Source organism: Diabrotica undecimpunctata, chromosome 6 (genome assembly GCF_040954645.1).
Source record: "Diabrotica undecimpunctata isolate CICGRU chromosome 6, icDiaUnde3, whole genome shotgun sequence".
NCBI classification, from domain to species: domain Eukaryota; kingdom Metazoa; phylum Arthropoda; class Insecta; order Coleoptera; family Chrysomelidae; genus Diabrotica; species Diabrotica undecimpunctata.
Window position 1 is genome coordinate 106,278,939 of NC_092808.1, and position 17,967 is coordinate 106,296,905.

A 17,967-nucleotide genomic window follows, 5' to 3' on the forward strand; every position below is an offset into this window, starting at 1 on the left:
TTTTTAAAAGTCGTAATGGCTTTTCGTTTTTGTCATGGAAATATAGTGTATTGTAGCAATGTGGAGTTCAAGTTGAGGTTGGGAGAAGTTTTTGAAAAGAGAAGACGCGGCGTGGGTGGCCTAAAGAAACCGGCAAATTTTTTTGTAAAAAAGTGAATTATACTCGAATGTAATTTGTCAATTTTTGTCAGAGTAATCACTGTTTTGTTTCGTGCTGTGTCTCATCTGAGGGATTTGTAAGAGGGCGTAAAATAATTTTATTTTCAGCATAATTTTAAACTTACTTCACGCACAGCAGAACTTATTAATCAAGTTTGTCCAACTTCCTGTTCGAATTGAAAATACTAAAGTAATTTGAGTATCAGTACTTGTTCCAGTTCCGTATATCTTGGCATTTATTTTAGTAAAAAAATAAATAATCCAAAACACATAATCATGCATAGTACTGTGAAATAATGTCAAATACTGACCTGAACAACAACGATCACTTCAGTCTTTTACACTTCGAAAGGATGACCAACATGAATGAATTTTTACGTCAAATGTTCGTAATTCGGCTAATTGATTGGCTTTAGAAAGCGCGCATTTTAAATATCAACGAATCAAATCTAGGTTAGGAATAGACCGCTTATGTATGTAACGATCCTATATTTTTGTGTTTAATCACGGAACTACTGCTTTTTCCGTCACATCCAACGTAATGCGTTAGAAAGAAATCGAAAAACTGTGGCGCACTAAAAGGAGGCTCTGAGAAGAACTTTTGTTTAAATAACAAGCTGATTTACTGAGCGGACAATATTTTCATTTTTTTTTACTTAAATAAGATCAAATAACTAATCCAATTCTCTTATATAGACATAATCTCCTGTTTTTTAATGCAGTTTTGTCTTCTTATAATTTTTGTCGTGTTTGAGCTATCCTTCTTCTTATTGATTCTCCCTACAATTCTACTACCAACTTCACAAAAAACAAACACAAAAGCGAGTAATTTTAGTAACGAGTCCAATCCATATAAGTGCAATGAGGAGACCTATAGGTCCAGAAGCTCGCCCATTTTTTATTGTCATTGGGGCTTTCTTTACCTCAGTTGGTATTATTCAGTTTTCTTCTTTAAAAGATGTCTTTGAATAAAAGAACTTGTCACTATCTTCAGTAAGAACTTGTGTATGATCTTCAGACGATAGATTCTGATAATAATCTTTCCAATCTTTTAGCGGTATTAATCTGATATGAAATTTTCTTATTGTACTCCATGCTTTGCTTGCTCTGCTAAGGCCTATACTCTGGTCTATTTGTTTACATTTATTGTCCCATATTTTATGTTTTGCCACTCAGCACTGCTTATCTTTACAGCATCTTGTGTAATATTTTCGATCTTCTGTGCCTTTTGTTATTAACCTTATGTTATGTACCCGGTTTTTCTTTACTACCTTTAATCTACTATTTTCACCTTACCATTCTTTTGAACTCCTTACTACTAATACGCCACATTATTAACTTTAATATCATTCGATAGAGGAATGCTGTTGACTCATCTTTTAAATTATTTATATTGTACCTTTTTTATAGATTTCTCAATAATGTAGATCTACTATTATCTATCTATCTACTCTTATAATGCGTAGCTAATAAGGTTTGTGCCTTTAGAAGATAATGGTCCATTCCACATTTTGTCCTTCTGTAAACTATGACTTCATACATACGTAGCCGGAAAGTCTATCTGGATATAATATAGTCGATTATTGATTTGTGCTGGAGTCTAGGCTAAGTCCATGTCCATATTTGTTCTATAGTCCTATATGCCCAATAGGTTATAGATCCTGTGTGCCCAATAAAGTCTTCCAACAATAAAAATTGTCTTTTTGCTGCTGATATTATCTAAAAGTTGACTTAGTTTTTCATCGTAGATCGTGCATACACCCCTATTATCACTATTTTATAACCTTTTACTATAAGCTCGACTTTTATTATGCGTCCATTTACAACATCTCAATCGTTGATACATCTGGCTATTTTCGTTTTAATGAGTATAGAAAATCCTGCCCTTGCTCTTTAATCCTTATTTGCACCACTGTATAGACGTATGTACTCATATATCTGCTCACTTCTCCTGCCTTACTTTTTCATTTCAATAAGAACTGTTATGTGCATTAGGAAGCGTATTAGCTCATTTATAACCTTCTTGTGTTTAGTACTTACTCCATTAATATTCCAGATGCCACAATTCATAATACTTTGTTTGCCTAGTCGTCTTCTGTTAAGTCCATCCGGTATCTTCTCTTACTAAGAATTTTAGAGTGTAACTTTTTTATCAGATAGGGGTGGTGGCTTTACCTCTCAACCCCTTAAGTTGGAGGACCGGGGACTCTTCTGTAAGGGTAACCATACCTTAGCCGATTTTGTTTTAGTTTTTTGGAGTCGGAAACTCGCCATCACCCCCTCCCGTTAGCTACATAGCGTACACACAATGCATTGTGCAGAAGTCATAAATGTGGACATAGGAATATAATTTGCTGGGATGTTCTGTTAAAAGAACTGCGGGTATTTCTAAGAGTTTTAGCATAGCAAAGATCTCGGCAGTCTTTGCTATCTCTAAGACCCAAACCTCAACCACCATTTATTTTATCCTTTTTTTATTAATGAAATATTTTTCTAGTTTTGCAACAGTCGAAATCATGCGCCAGTATGGAATTTTATTGGAGAACTTCAAGCAAAACGGCGAATTTGTCAATAATTGTATTTTTACAATGATGCACCATATGGGCGGCGATCTTAACCACGTGGAGACATTGTTTCAACCAAGTATCCTGAAGACATTTTCACAAATTTGGGAAACCGATTACGAGATATGTGATGTAAGTATTAAATATCTGACAGTTTTAAAGAGTCTTCAAGACAACGATCTAGATTTAGGTAAAATATTTGATTTAAATGCTTTTATACTCAATTACAGATTAAAAAAATCTTTCTGACTACTGAAGTTCTAATATTAACTACTGATGTACAATCTGACGTTCTTCTTCTTCTTTCAGTGCCTATTCGTTCCGAATATTGGCAATCATTCTGGCTATAATTATTTTATTGACTGATGCTTTAAATAGATTCGTTGTTGTTGTGGAGAACCATTTCCTCAGGTTCTTCAACCATGATATTCTCCTTCTCCCAATTCCTCGCTTTCCGAATACTTTACCCTGTAGGATTACCTTCAGTAATCTGTATTTAGTGCTGTTTCTCATTATATGTCCGAGATATTCCAACTTTCTCCTTTTAATGGTATACATCACCTCTCTTTCTTTGCCCACTCTTCGTAATACAGTCTCGTTGGTTATCTTGTTAATCTGACGTTGGTGCATATATATTTATTAGGTTGATATCGAATGGTTATCTATTTAGCTTCTTTATCATTATTCTATTTTCGGTTGGTAAAAAACGTTTTTGTAGTGTTTCGCATAACTGTAACTAATATTTATCCTGATGCACGTCATCTCCTAACTGATTACAGCATCTCAGCTTGCTTATCCCAAATATGTTTTACTCCATTCTCTTCATTTATATTTTCACATTTATCAGTTTGCTGCTCTTGGTAGAGTTTTAATATTTCAGTCAGCGATTGTTATTCTCCCAGGGTATTCTTTAGTATAACAACTGAACACCTGCCGAGCACTACAAAGAGTCAAATGTTTCAGACTATTAAATAGAAATTTATCATAAGTAATTACTATTTTCGTTGAGAATAAGCCACAATATAAGTTTAAAATATGTTTATTTTTGATATTTCGATTTCCACTTCAAAAATCATTCTCAAATTACAAACAATAATAAATTAAACACATTTTGATAAAATGCGTTAGGCTTATACGGCCATCGTCAACTTGTTAATCTGTTTATTCGGGCTGTTGTCTTCTGAGATTAGTTCTTCACGTTTCGCCAACACTAGGGGTTGGCATCTTCTGGAGATGTTACTGCTTTGCTTGTAAGATGAAATTGACGCCGCGTTGTACTGCGGAGGCCATATTTATATTTTCTACTCGCTTCCCCTGCACTGGTTTCCGCGTGAGGGGGCGTGTCGTCGTTTGTAGTAGCTTTTCTTTCTTCGTGTCTTGCGGGAAGGGTTTTTGTGGATTTTAATGTTGGTATCCATGTTTTGTTGATTTTTAGTCCTTCTTCTATCCGATTAAAATTATTTGGGTGCTTATATATCTCCACCGCTTCCCGATACAACCGTAGGTAGCACTGTAATCCAGCTTCCAGCATCTGCGTTTCTTCAAACAGTATCCGATGTTCTCCGCTTCCCAAAGCGTGTTTGGCAACGGCAGATTTGTTGATATGCCCTAAACGACAATGACTTTTATGTTCGGTTATCCTGGTGTTTGTGTGTCTTTTCGTGGTTCCCACATATACCATTCCACATGTGCATGGTATTCGATATACTCCGACCATTGCTAATGAGTCGCATTTGTCCTTCACCGATCTTAAACAGTCCTTGATTTTCTTTGTAGGCTTGAAAATGGTCTTTACATTGGCTTTTTTAAGTATTCGCTCAATTCTGTCCGTTGTTCATCGCTTTATGTATTTCTCTTCTGGTTTAACCATTAGAGGTGAGCGTTCCCTATTTCGTATGCTGATATATCAGGCATTAATTCCGATTCTCAGTTGAGTAATATTTTTCATGAATTTTCTCTTAGATGCTAATCATGATTTAGTTGATTTATGTTTAATTCAGTACAGAAATATTCTACTACCCTTGGTAATTTATCTCTGTTGGTGATGATATTCCCATCTTTGTCCTTTAATGTCATTATTTCTTTTGTGCCTCTTGTCGCTTTTCTCCTTAGAACTCTGAGACTCTTGTGATTTTCAATCGTTTGTTGAATTTGTTCTTTTTATGCTTTCGGTTGTCCATTCTAATAGATTTTTGTATTTTTTTACTTATCTCTTCAAGTTCATTGTTCATGTACTTTGCTTCTATTACTTTGCATGTTTCTCCTCTCTTCCATTATTGCTTCTGTTTGGGAACGTATTCTTTCGTTATATGATTTCTTTTGGCAGTGGCAGTGTATCTTCTGGCTTGTCTCTATAGCTTTTATTATAATGTCATTCAGGGTGTTGACATTTAGGCCTGTATTCTTATTGCTTTCGAGAATTCTGTTGATGTGTTCTTCAAATGCATTTATTTTATTAGGCTTTTTCCAGGTAGGTGCAGGCTTCTTTTTGATCATGCGGTATCTTTCTTTCCCAAAATCTATTTCTATTGACGTTTTTACCGTCCAGTATATAGCGCGGTAAATATTGCAAGTTTTAAAGTTAATCGCTTTGTTACATTAAAAATATCTTTACAATGAATAATGAGTTGCTTAGCCATATGGCCTGTTTTAAGTTTCACTGACCAAATAAGTTATTTTGAGTGGGTCAAGGTGGAAGTAGTTTCGGTTAAGGTTTCGAATTGAAGTAATTAATTTTGGGTCATGTGTCTTGTTTCCTTTCTTTAAAAGAGGATTTATAGACCACAGACCGGTCGACCATATTTTTTTGAGAATTATAATATGGATTTGTTAGTGTTATGGTTAAAACATTGGTAGCTACTCTTTTGTCAGTTAATTGTCACAATAAAGAATTTCTATGCTGATTGTTCTGCTGTGACTACATCTAGATGATGACTTGCAACAGTTTCTGTAAGAAAAAATATTATTTGTTCATTTTGTATCTATAATATATATCGTAATACCACATATCATTATTTGTATGTTTATTATTACAGGACTGGTCCGACCTTATAGAATACATCATTCATAAATTTATAAATACTCCTGGCACACATTGTGTCGAGAACGCCAGCAACCAAGTACATTTGGGCAGTGATAATAATTCTAAATCTGAAAAAACCCCATCCGAGTAAGTACCCTAATTAAGTGATTGCGAAGACATTGGCTTTATTTTAGGTACAGAAAAACACTAATTTTTACTAAGCGAATAACCGCTTTTTTTATTAAGCGATTAAGCGATTAACCCTTCCGCTTGTGGACTTATGGTGACATTTGGTGAATACTAGAAGTTTTGATAAAATAGTAATAGGGTGGCTCAGATTTTTGACCTACTCCCTGTAGTTTACGAATTAAGATTACATAAAACAATTAAATTTAAACACATTTAAAATCTTTCAAATTTTATGGATGTTATTTAATACTGTATTTTTTAACTTCACTACTATAAGTAGCTTCGAATTTAATATTAATTTAGTATACAAGAAAAAAGGAAAATATTTTTTATATAATTTTAATATATATCAAACACAGTACCCAAATAAAATTAAGATTTTAAGTTATTAATTTGATTAGTTTAAATTAATCGTTTTCTTCTGTTTGAACGTCAGTTTCCGGATAATAAAAAATTTTAGGTTATCTTCTCTTTCCTTCGGTTCTATTTTTTAGAGTCCTCCATTCAAATTCAAATCCAGTGACGGGAAATTATAAGAAATGGTTTACAGCGCAGACAGTAGGATAACTGTACTTTTAGTCCAGTCGGGATAGCATTTGACTATGCATGGCAAGCTGCCCCAAATTTTATTATTCTAACCTCTAACCTCTAATTCCGACGTTGCGTCGCGTCAGTCGCCATCTTGATTATTCGCGAGGAACCGCAAAGTGGGCGACGCCTGGTGGTAGATTTCAAAAGCATCCACTTCGGGAAAACATTGAAATTGTCATTAATTTGTATACATATTAGCGACCGATTTATATTGTAATTAACAATGACTTTGACTTCAAAAAACTATTGCAGTGTTCCTCAATGTTCATCCTATTATAATTCACAAAGAAAATTCCATACATAAGTTTCCGCTGGACGAGAATATGAGAAAAATTTGGCAGACCTGTAACCAAGTACATGACTGTGCAGTTTACATTTTACTGAGAACGATTACTTTCTAAATAAGTGTTGATTAAAATATTATTTATATTTTAATATATTTATATCTAATTTACTTTATAGTAACACCTGAAACTAAATTGAGAAGACTGAAAAATGCTGTTCCATCTGCTAAATAGCCCCAAAGGTCTCATGAAGTTATTAGTAAAAAACGTAAGGGGTAATTTACAAAATATAACGTGGCCAGCTCCAAAAACTGCCTCACCCTCAACTAAAGATCTCTGCCGACCTTGCAACCACAAAAATAATTGAGATAATGTAAATTTTACTTTCCGTGTTTCAGACATACTGTAAAAAACAAACATTTAATTCAATTTTTATTCAGGTTTGAGAGTCAATTACCGCATGTATAAACCCGAATCGCAAACAAATAAACTTTGAAGAACGTACTCCAACTTTTACTTTGGCAAAACACACATGTAAATGATTTATATTAAACGTTTTATAGCTTCGAGATCAAATGACAAAATGATTTGTTTATCCGAAGATATCGTCCATCTTTGAAATCTTGAGCGCCCCCTGTCGGTATTGGCTATCACGAATAAGAAGAACGGTTTTGCTCAATATCTCCGCCAATTTTGACTTCTCAACAAAAATAATAATAACTGAAATTGTTGCAAATACGATTACCTACAATTTCTTTTTTATATTTTTTATCGGGCTGTCAATATTTTTCCAGTTACGGGAAAAAAGTGGAAGGGGAAAGCATAATTATTAAATTATTTCGTTTATTATTACCTTTACGACATAAATTGGCCTTAGCAAAAATTATATTTTATACAATGTTGTTCTTTTCATTTTTTTTTTTTATTAAAATCAATATTAAAAGTCGTCGTAGGTTCGTTGCTGTTTATGGTTTACTGCTAATGACGTCACCGTCTAGGGTTCGTTAGACTTAGGACCTTAAATATTGATTTCAGCAAAAAATGGGAAAAATCAAAATTGTATAAAATGTGATTCTCTCCATTTTTGTTTATGTACATTCATGTCGTTAAGATAATAATAAACTAGATAATTCGAAAATTATGCTTCCATCCCCCTTCCAATATTTTCCCCCTTAACCTGGAAAATATCGACCACGCGAAAAAATGTGTAAAAAAAATTGTAGGAAATCGCATTTGCAACAATTTTACTTTATACCATTTTTGTCGAAAAGTTAAAAATAGTGGAGATATAGAGGAAAATGGTTCTCCTTTTTCATTTTGAAATTCAAGATGTCGGCTAAGGCAACAGTTGGATTTAGTCGCGATTTTAAATTGAAACTACTGTTGATGCCCGCTAAAGGTAAAAATAATAAAATTTGGGGCAGGTCGTCCTGTAAGGTTGGGCCTTTTTTTCGTCTAATCGGACTGGAGTATATTTTAAATTTAAAACAGTAATTTTAACAGTAGTATTACTTACTTACTTACTTATTATTCAAATATTATATATAAAATATTAAATAGAGAGATGGCTCTGACCTTGGTTTAACAAACCACATTTAGGTTAGCTCCGATAATATCGTTTAAATCTAATAGATTAAAGTGAACAAAAATAGTTAAAAGTGTTTACTAGAAAATCTAGAGTGCCTCATCGATTGGCGTGAAATTCCAGTGAGTACAATTAATATGTTCAATAATACATAATACAACATATTCTGAAAATCAACAAAATTATTACAAAGGCCGCTACGACCGGTTTATTTAAAAGTCTGCTGGTAATACAGAGCCGGATTGGCACGGGTAAAAAATTGACTATGATAAATAAATTTAAAAATTATTAACTAAAAATGAATCCAAAGGAAAATAATCCTTCACAAAATACCACACCGTCTACATACTCAAACATACTACCTACATTCAAATATCCGGCAAAAGACCAAGCTATTGTAATATCTGCCATAGAAGGAAATAAAATTCATGATTGGATCACTTGTCCTTCCAAAGAACATAGTTTTTGCCTCGAAAATTGCAAACAACCGCATTTGCATTTATTTATCTTCTAAAAGAATAGTAGACCAACTCATTGATTCACATAAGCACGTTAAAATTAGCAACGTGCAAGTAGAAGTCCGCAGATTAATAACTCCAGCATTAAGATTAGTCATCTCGAATGTTTGTCCAACCATTCCAAACGAAGTTATAGAAGACGAACTCAAGAAAATGGGAATTATATGCATATCAAAAATGACATTTCTTCGAGTGGGTATGTCTGAGACAGAATATAACCATGTTCTGAGTTTTCGGCGGCAAATCTACATCAATCCATTAGAAAACTTATCCATAACAGACTCTTTCAACATTTTTTTTTGATTCTACAACATATCGAATATACCTTTCTATAGATGAATTTAATTGTTCTAAATGTCGAACAATAGGACACCGAGAAGTTGATTGCATTCATAAAACGGATTCGCCCAGTGAACAAATGGAAACAAAAGTGCCTGAAAATCCTAATTTAAATAACCAAACCAATATACAGTTAACTGAAACCACCAATAAAACTCTTTCTGAAGTAAACATTCCTATAACCCTCCAGCTCCTACCCTATCTATAACTAGCAACCATAACTCACCTTTAAATAAAGATAAGGCCAAAAGACAATTATCAAACTCTCCAGATGTTTCTGATATTTCCACATCACGTCGTCTCTGTTCCCAAAACATCTTACAAACCCTTTAGGGAAAGAATCAATCAAAAAGGATTAAATTGCAATGAATTCAAATTATCCATAACCACAAAATTAGACTTCCCTCCATGGCTTACCCCCATATCTATTACCGATTTAACTTTAACACAGTACCCAAAAAATACCACAAATCCTAACCTTATCATTAATGCATTCAAAGAAATTATGGAGAGGTGTCCAAATCACCACATAATATACACAGATGCATCAAAAACTGAAAATGGTCATGCCGCAGCCTTCACAAATAAAAATTACAAATATGCCATTAGAATTCCACAGCACTGCAGCATTTACACCGGGGAAACCGCAGCGATATTAGAAGCTATCAAAAACTCCTCTTCAATTACTGAAAATAATATTTTAATCATCACAGATTCACTCTTCTATTCTTCTTCTTCTCACTCTTTTTCCTAGCCATACTATTGCACAAAATATAAGAAATGAACTTAATGCACTACACCATATAAATAAAAAGATTACATTTATCTGGATATCTTTACACATTGGCATTAAAGGCAACGAGGAAGTTGATCAATTGGCATTAAAATCCATCAGAAATGAAATTGTTCCAGAAATCACTAAATATCCCCACACCGACCATAAACGATAGTCCATGAATCATATAATAAATGTATGGCAAGCAACCTGGGACGCAACAGACTCTAAATTGAAAACAATAAAGTCACGAGTAGACGCCAGTCTACCACAACAAGGAAAAAGAACAGATCAAGTAATCGTAAATCGTCTTCGAATCGGCCACACAATACTAACACACCAACACCTTCTAAATAAAGAACCAGCTCCGGTTTGTACCTACTGCTCTACTCAACTCACCGTGAAGCATCTGATAATCGACTGTCCGCAGTTCCAACCTCAGAGAACATGCCGAGGAATTAGTGGAAACCTGAGAAGTGCGCTTACGACAAATATCTCTGATTGATTGCAGTTTCTAAAAGACATAAACATTTATAATAAACATTAATTTATCAAACTGTACTACTGTGTATGTCCCCCCACTAATAACCCTTGGTGGTTGATGTGGGTTCTCTATGTTTAAATAAAAAAAATATTAAATTTTCAATATCAATTAGATGTGCTGTTTGTTTCGAGGTTGGAATATGAAATAATTTTTAAAAATCGTTAATTCTTATCACAGTAACGTAAGCTTTTTCCATATCTATAAATACAAGATGACTAGGTAGATTTTGAGCTTTACGTTTTTCTTATTATCGGTTGAACAGTAAATATTTTATCCATGCACGATTTTTCTGCCTGGAAACCATTTTGTTCTCCCATTTTTCTCAATATCTGATGCAATTCTAATCTTTATTATTTTGCCGTGCAATCTCCCTATTGCACTGGTGATGCTAATTCCTTTGTAGTTCCCACAAATCTTTCTGTGACCTTTCTGCCACGTAGATTCATATTATATAAGATACGTTTCGGTCGTATGAGATGTTGTCGTCCTTAATCAAGCAGTCATTAAATAAATCTACTTACAGTTCCAGTAAAATGTCTGGTCCATAGTTTACCAGTTTAATGGGGATATTTTCTAGCCTCGAAGATTTGCCATTTTTCATTCCTCTTAACACCACTTTAATCTCATCTACCGTTATTTTCACTCTTATTTCTCCTAGACATATCCCTATCTTATCACATATTTGGTATCACTCTTTTAACTTGTCTGTTGAATCTTACATATATTCTTCTATTGTCGGAGTCTTTAGTAACTAGTCACGTTTGATAGGCTTTCTTTTTTTTTCTCTCCTAATTCTTTTATTTCCTGATGACCACCATTTTGGATTGTCACTGTGATATACCGCTTTATATCACAGAGCTTCTTTGTTCGCTTGATGAATTCAGTCTTCAATAGATTCGTATTTCATTTATATCTATCGTCTTTTATACACTATGTCCCGCAGTTTTGCAACCAAACAAAGTTTAAACAGGAATTGTGTTAACGGCTGCTTGAGGCTGTTCAAATTATATGTCTCGCTTTTAACCCATTATCTTTATCATTAATTTCTTCATTTTTATGTTTTATCCGTCGGTAGTTTAATTTTACTTTCACTATTACCAAATGGTGGTCAGATCTAAACAAAATATCCTTACTTCATTATGCGGAAAGAGAATCCTCCATTTATTATTTTCAGGGATAGACTTTGAGTGGTACAAAATAAGATAAAAAATATATACTTAAAACAATATTAAAATTACGAAATCTTAAAACATTTTCTCAGATTTTACCATTTATTTTAAAGTTAAATCCAATATAATACGTATATATATTTTACATTATTTTAAAGATAAAATTACAGGGGGTCATCAAAAATCTGCGTCACCCGGTACACATTTTAAAAATTACTGTTTTTTTCTGCCCAGGTATAGCTCTCTCGATGAAATACTAATATTATTTAGGTGGACTAAAGAAGAAAAAGATAATCTTCTAAAGTATTACAATCAAAACAAAGAATCCTCGGAGACGATTGCCAAAATCATTGAAAGTTATGAAGCAGGTGGATTTAAGTTTAAATCACAAATATCGATTATAGAGGAACTTCTAGAACAAAATATTATCAGCGAAAACGAGTATAATGATTTGAGAAGACAGCATAGAATCGAAAGGATAGATTCTTTATCCGAAGATGAAGAAACCAAAGATATAATGGAAGATGAGTTAGGGTGCGATGATAGTTTAATAGATAGTGACACAAAGGTTATTAAGGAGTATTTGTACAAAGAAAACAAAGGAAAATTTTTAATCTGGCTACAAAAAGTCTTACTGGAGGTTTGCTATGTCAAGTTAGTTCTTGGAAATCCCGAGCAGTTCAAGGAGAATGTAAATTTATTAGAACCGACCGTATATTATTTTGCATGTAAGTATATTTCTAATTCTTTTTCTCATGTATATCTCATATTTTTAAAAGTAAAAGAATGTTGAACCTAATTTCATTCCTAAGTCACATTCTATAAATAATTTATTTGTTTAATTATTGTAGTATCTAATTTGCCTATTCCACTTATCCCATGGACTGTCGATCAAGCCAATATTTTGAAGCATCAGCCTTTTATACTACTACTGCACAAACTTGGATTCTACTTACCTGCCGATACCGGAAAGATCTTCGTTCGAATACCAAACTTCTGGACACCAGATTACGTATTCAGAATAGCCCAACTATTGGGACCAATAAATAAAGGTAATGTATACTTTTTCATTATCTCCATTCATTATTTTCTTCTTCAACTGCCATCTTCATCAGTGGAGGTTGGTAACAATTTCGGTGAACCGTGAGCGGTTGTGTGCTGTTCTCAGGAGTGTATGTGACGTGAGTCCCATCCAATTACGAATGTTCTTTAACCAGGAACACTACCTATAGCCAGGTCCTCCCCGGCTTTCTATTCCTTCTATGATTAGTTTTGGGAATTTTATATATGCTGCGGAGATATACGTCCTTGGTACGCGGTCTTTCTTATGTTGAAATGTTAACAATTATCTGTGTCTTGTGACGTGATGCACCAAAAATATTCTAAGCATACTTAGAAGGCTTCAATATGGTTTATTGAACCGACTTTCATGGTCCCAGTTACGTACAACAAGATAGAGTAGACATTAAGCAAAACAGCAATTGACATATCTGAACCTGATACTTATTATGAGAATGTAACAGCTCAGCAAAGTCTTCATTTCAAGAAAAGATCCAGGTCTGGATCTAGGTTGTCCATTGCCCAGCAGTCCAAGTACTTTAATTTTGTTACTTGTTCTATTGGCTTGTCGTAGATAGTCATGATTATCTGAAAGTTGAAGTTTCGGCCTATGTACATGACCTTAGTTTTAGTTATGTTAATTTTGTAGGCGAGATCATCACTTCTGGTTAGTTCGGGTTTTTATGTTCTGCTATACAATTGTGAAAAGTTCTACCAGTTTGACCGATGTAAGTTTTTGGGCAGAAGCCACATTTAAGTTTGTATACACCACTGTGTAAGTGCTTTTTATTTTGACTCTTGTTGTTTTTAATATATTTGCTTAAGTTGTTGTTTGTTCGGAAACAGGTGTTATTCCTTTCATTTTTATGTGTTTGGCTATTTTTGTTGATATCTTGCCTGTATATGTAATCGAGCAGAAGGTAATGGGTTTTTTCTGGTGGTGGAAATACTAATTTCAAGGCAAGAAAAGCCGGACTAAGTAAATGACGACGAATGTGCGATAAAAAGGAACACACTTTGTGGTTGCGATATAAAATATTTGAACCTTGTATAGATTAGTAGCTCTCCAAAATCTCCTAAACTAACAAAATAGATACGAAATAAACATCTACCATACAAGAAATGAGGAGGATTGAACACATTATAATGTAAAAAACGAAACCATACGCTTTGTAAAGCTGCTTACTATTTTTATCCTGGATTTTAGACCTATTTTTCCACTATTCGTTTATTTTTTCTTTCATGACAATCGCTAGGTATCCTTTTTTCCAAATTTTAAATAATTATATATTCCCAAATTTTAGTAACTCTGACACAATCAATGCTCTTAAAGGATTTATTAACTCTATTGATCAAAAATAATATTACATTTTTGTTTTTTATTTACAGATAAGCTTAAATTTGATGTTGATCTACTAAAAGGAATAGAGAACTGTAATGCTTTCGAAATAAAGCCACATGTATCTGCCACGTTCTTTGATCCTGGAAGATTTTCTATTCCAGATCTGAAGTTAACACCATCTGTTGTTCGTTACACGCCATTGTAAGTATGTTTTAATACACCTAAACTAATACTGTTAATAAAAATTTATTTTATAAATGCCACAGTAAAAATTACCGTTTTCTAAATTTTCACCAGTTTCTAACCTGTGTAACAGTAACACAAACACAGCAAAACAGTAAGTAAAAACCAGAGATATGTAAAACAGGTAAAAACTCTTCAGATTCTTCTCTAAAATCTGTTTGTTTGTTTTTTATAAAAGCTCAATTTCTTCTTTTTTTAACAGACTTTTGCAGTGGTACATGTTTGTAACGTTTGACTGAGCATAAAAGACTATCTCTATCAAAATATAACCAAACAACAACTTGCACTCGTACTTGGCAATGCACTTATATTCGAAATTAACTGACATAATTAAGTTAATAATAAAGTATATTAAGAACCTATTTTTTTATTCCGGGCATAAAATTAGGGTTACCTTATAATTTTAAGTTATTTTAAAAAACTTTGTAACAAAGTTCACCAATTACTTAAAAAAAATTGTTGTTTTTGTTTTGGTAAGCGTTTTGCCAAAAAGGGGACTCTCGCCAGAATTCCTAAAAACCATTATTAGCACAGTTTTTTCTGTGGTTTTATTCGTGATTGCAATGTATATCTAGTATAATCTCGAGTATGCAACGAGTATGGCGGTCGTACGAAGAGCTTAGTCTACTGAATCGAATACCTGATTCAGAGCTAAGCAAGACTACAATAGCTATAAATGGCCAATAAATACACTAATTGGAATGATTTTTCTGAATATCTGTATCTACGATTAACTTAGGGGATACTTATATTTTTTTTAATCAAATAAAAGGCAGATATCGAGCACAGTTTATTTATTAAATCTTGCCCAAGTACTTTCGCTCCTAGAGCATCTTCAGGAGCGTTTCGTTAAATTTGGGCTATCCAACAATATATTGAGAATGTCATAAACATTAAAAATTATAGTAATTACTATTTAAATGGGAATAAGCCACAATTAAAGGTTAAAGTACGTTTATTGACGTTTCAATTTCCACTTCGGAGTGGAATTTCAATTTCTGAAGTGGAGATTGAAACGTCAATAAACTTACTTTAACCTTTAATTGTGGCTTATTCCCATTTAAATAGTAATTAGTCTAACATTCCACAAGAAAATAGCTTCAGAACAATATTAAAAATTATACATTAACACCACATGACACAAAGACAAACAGTTTAAATTTTTTTAAAAATGGACGAAGCTACATGTTGGTTGGCATCAGGAGAGAGAGAATCAAGAAGAGTTAGATGTGTTGTATTGTGTACAGAGACAAAATGCGACTAGGCTTAAATTGGTTTTAATAATGATCTTGTATGTGTAATGCATATTGTATAATGACGTTATTGTGGCAAGTAATTCTCACCTTCAAAATTTATTCACCAACAACCCAACACGATTCCTAATATGGTTAATAACTTTTGATAAAATTTAGAAAACAGTAGCACTCAGTGTCTTTTTTGTTTCCTATTTTGTTTCCTATGTTATTATTTTTTATTTATGTTAGTTTCGTTTATGTTGACTTGAGTTTTGGTTCTACTTGCAGCATAAAGTTTTAACAATATGTAAACATTAATTATTTTAGACCAAACTCTACTGAATGGTTCCAAAATATTTTAAGAATTAGAATACCTACATCTGCCTTGGATTCTTATGAGCCAATCCCTAGGTAATAATACATTGCATGTGAACGTCTATTAGCAGCATGCTTGTAGTTGAATAATCTAGTTACCTTAAAATACAATAATAGGTTACAGCCTAAGATCCCACTGTAGGATCACTACGTTCATAACATAGTTAATCAAACTCACATTTATAGATACATTTAAAATTATAGTATATTTGAAGAATAAGCTGGAGTAAATTCTCAGAATACTAATCTTCGCACCTCGAAATACATAGGCGTGCACATCTTCTAACTAAAACGTAATCTTAAAAGAAAAATTTGGGTTAAATTTATTTGGATATTTAGAACAAAGTAATTAATCCAATCCAATACTGGTTTAAAATAAAAAGATATACATAAAAAGAATAAAAATTCTATTATTTGTGAAACATACAGTTAATATAAAATAATAAAATAAATTATTATATACATTTATTAATAATAAATTATACTGAAACGTAAAATACATACACAAAAACTGTAAGTTTTTATATATTCCTATTAATAAATAATAATATTCTTAATACTAATAATATTGGAAATAAGAATGAAAATTATATTAGCAATAAAAAATAAATAAAAAATAAACAATGAAGTTGTCGGCAATTAGTTCAAATGTAAAATAAACTTCTGAGCTACAGTTTAACCCATTAGCGCCCACGGTATATTATTTTAAGAATTAATATATTTTGCATTAGATATTTATTAGTAATATGATTTGTAACAAAACTTCAAATGTAACTATTTGAAAAAAACAGAATTACTTAGATATAGATATGTACTCAAATGAGTACACTGGGCACTACAGAGACTTAATAAATAATGTACTTAACAAAAAATTAATTGAAATTAAAAGTTTTGAAACAGTATCTCCCAATACAAAGGGTTATACTACACTTTTCACAACTCCATCTGGCTCTTTGATGATACTGAGCACACCTTAATTGTTTAATAATTGATTTCGTATACATTGATTTAGCATTACAACCTAAATAATGTCTTTTTTTTTTGTACAAGTACTCTTTGAAAATCAAGAAGACTAGTTTGTTGACCTTTAGCCAGCTGATACAATCTCCAACTATTTACAACAGTCATGTTTATAAGATTAGTAAAAAGCATCCACCACCATTGTTCCCTCTTATTCCGATGCGGTAACAGTTTAGTTGCTGATCATGTAAGTCCACACCACCCATGGACTTATTATAATTTTTATATAAAGCAGGTTGAGAAACATTCACTTTGGCCTTAGCAGTGGTTGACCATCGTTTTACTTGTGCTACAAGTTCCATAGAGTCGTACTTTGTAGCCATAATTACTATGTTATTATCTTTTCATCTAACAAATAATATACCTTGAGCCTTGTCATATTGATGTTCAAAATAACCTCTGTCTTCATTTTTTAATTGTTTCACATTTTGATAGGGGACATTTTTTTGTTCTATTGTCTCTTACAGTTCCAGTAGCTCTAATTATTCCTATTTTTTTTTTAATTTTTCCAACAGATCGTAACTTGTAAAAAAGTTATCAAAAAATAATATATGGTCAGATGGGCAAGCGATGTGGTCTACCATATCCAGAACTACCTGTGATCCTAATGGTAGGCTATTTTCCTTATCAATATTTTTGGCTCCACAATAAATATCTACGGCATAACAATAACCATTGGCACTACATAACAACCAATTTTTGTAGCCGAATCAAATAGGTTTACTTTTTATAAATTGTTTACTGGTATGTCTCCCAAAAAGTTTAACCATAGATTCATCAACACATAAATATTCATGAAAAATACCCCACTATCTGTAATTCTGATTCAGCTTTGTTAGCAGAGGTCGAACTTTTGCCATTTTATCATGTGCTGGTAATGATGTATTGTCGGCAAGGTGAATGTAACGCTTTATATCTAGAAATCTATTTCTAGACATAGATGCACAAACAAAC

General features: G+C 32.7%; 1 protein-coding gene across 1 annotated transcript in view; it reads left to right on the top strand.

Annotated features, from left to right (window-relative positions):
- The window catches only part of tim (timeless), a 141,858-nt gene that overhangs the window by 114,563 nt on the left and 9,328 nt on the right, over nt 1–17,967 (top strand). Inside the window, exons 10-14 of the mRNA XM_072535062.1 lie at nt 2,657–2,855; nt 5,759–5,892; nt 12,010–12,467; nt 12,591–12,791; nt 14,188–14,341. Of these exons, the coding sequence (XP_072391163.1) occupies nt 2,657–2,855; nt 5,759–5,892; nt 12,010–12,467; nt 12,591–12,791; nt 14,188–14,341 (1,146 nt within the window). The remainder of the gene's footprint in view (nt 1–2,656; nt 2,856–5,758; nt 5,893–12,009; nt 12,468–12,590; nt 12,792–14,187; nt 14,342–17,967) is intronic.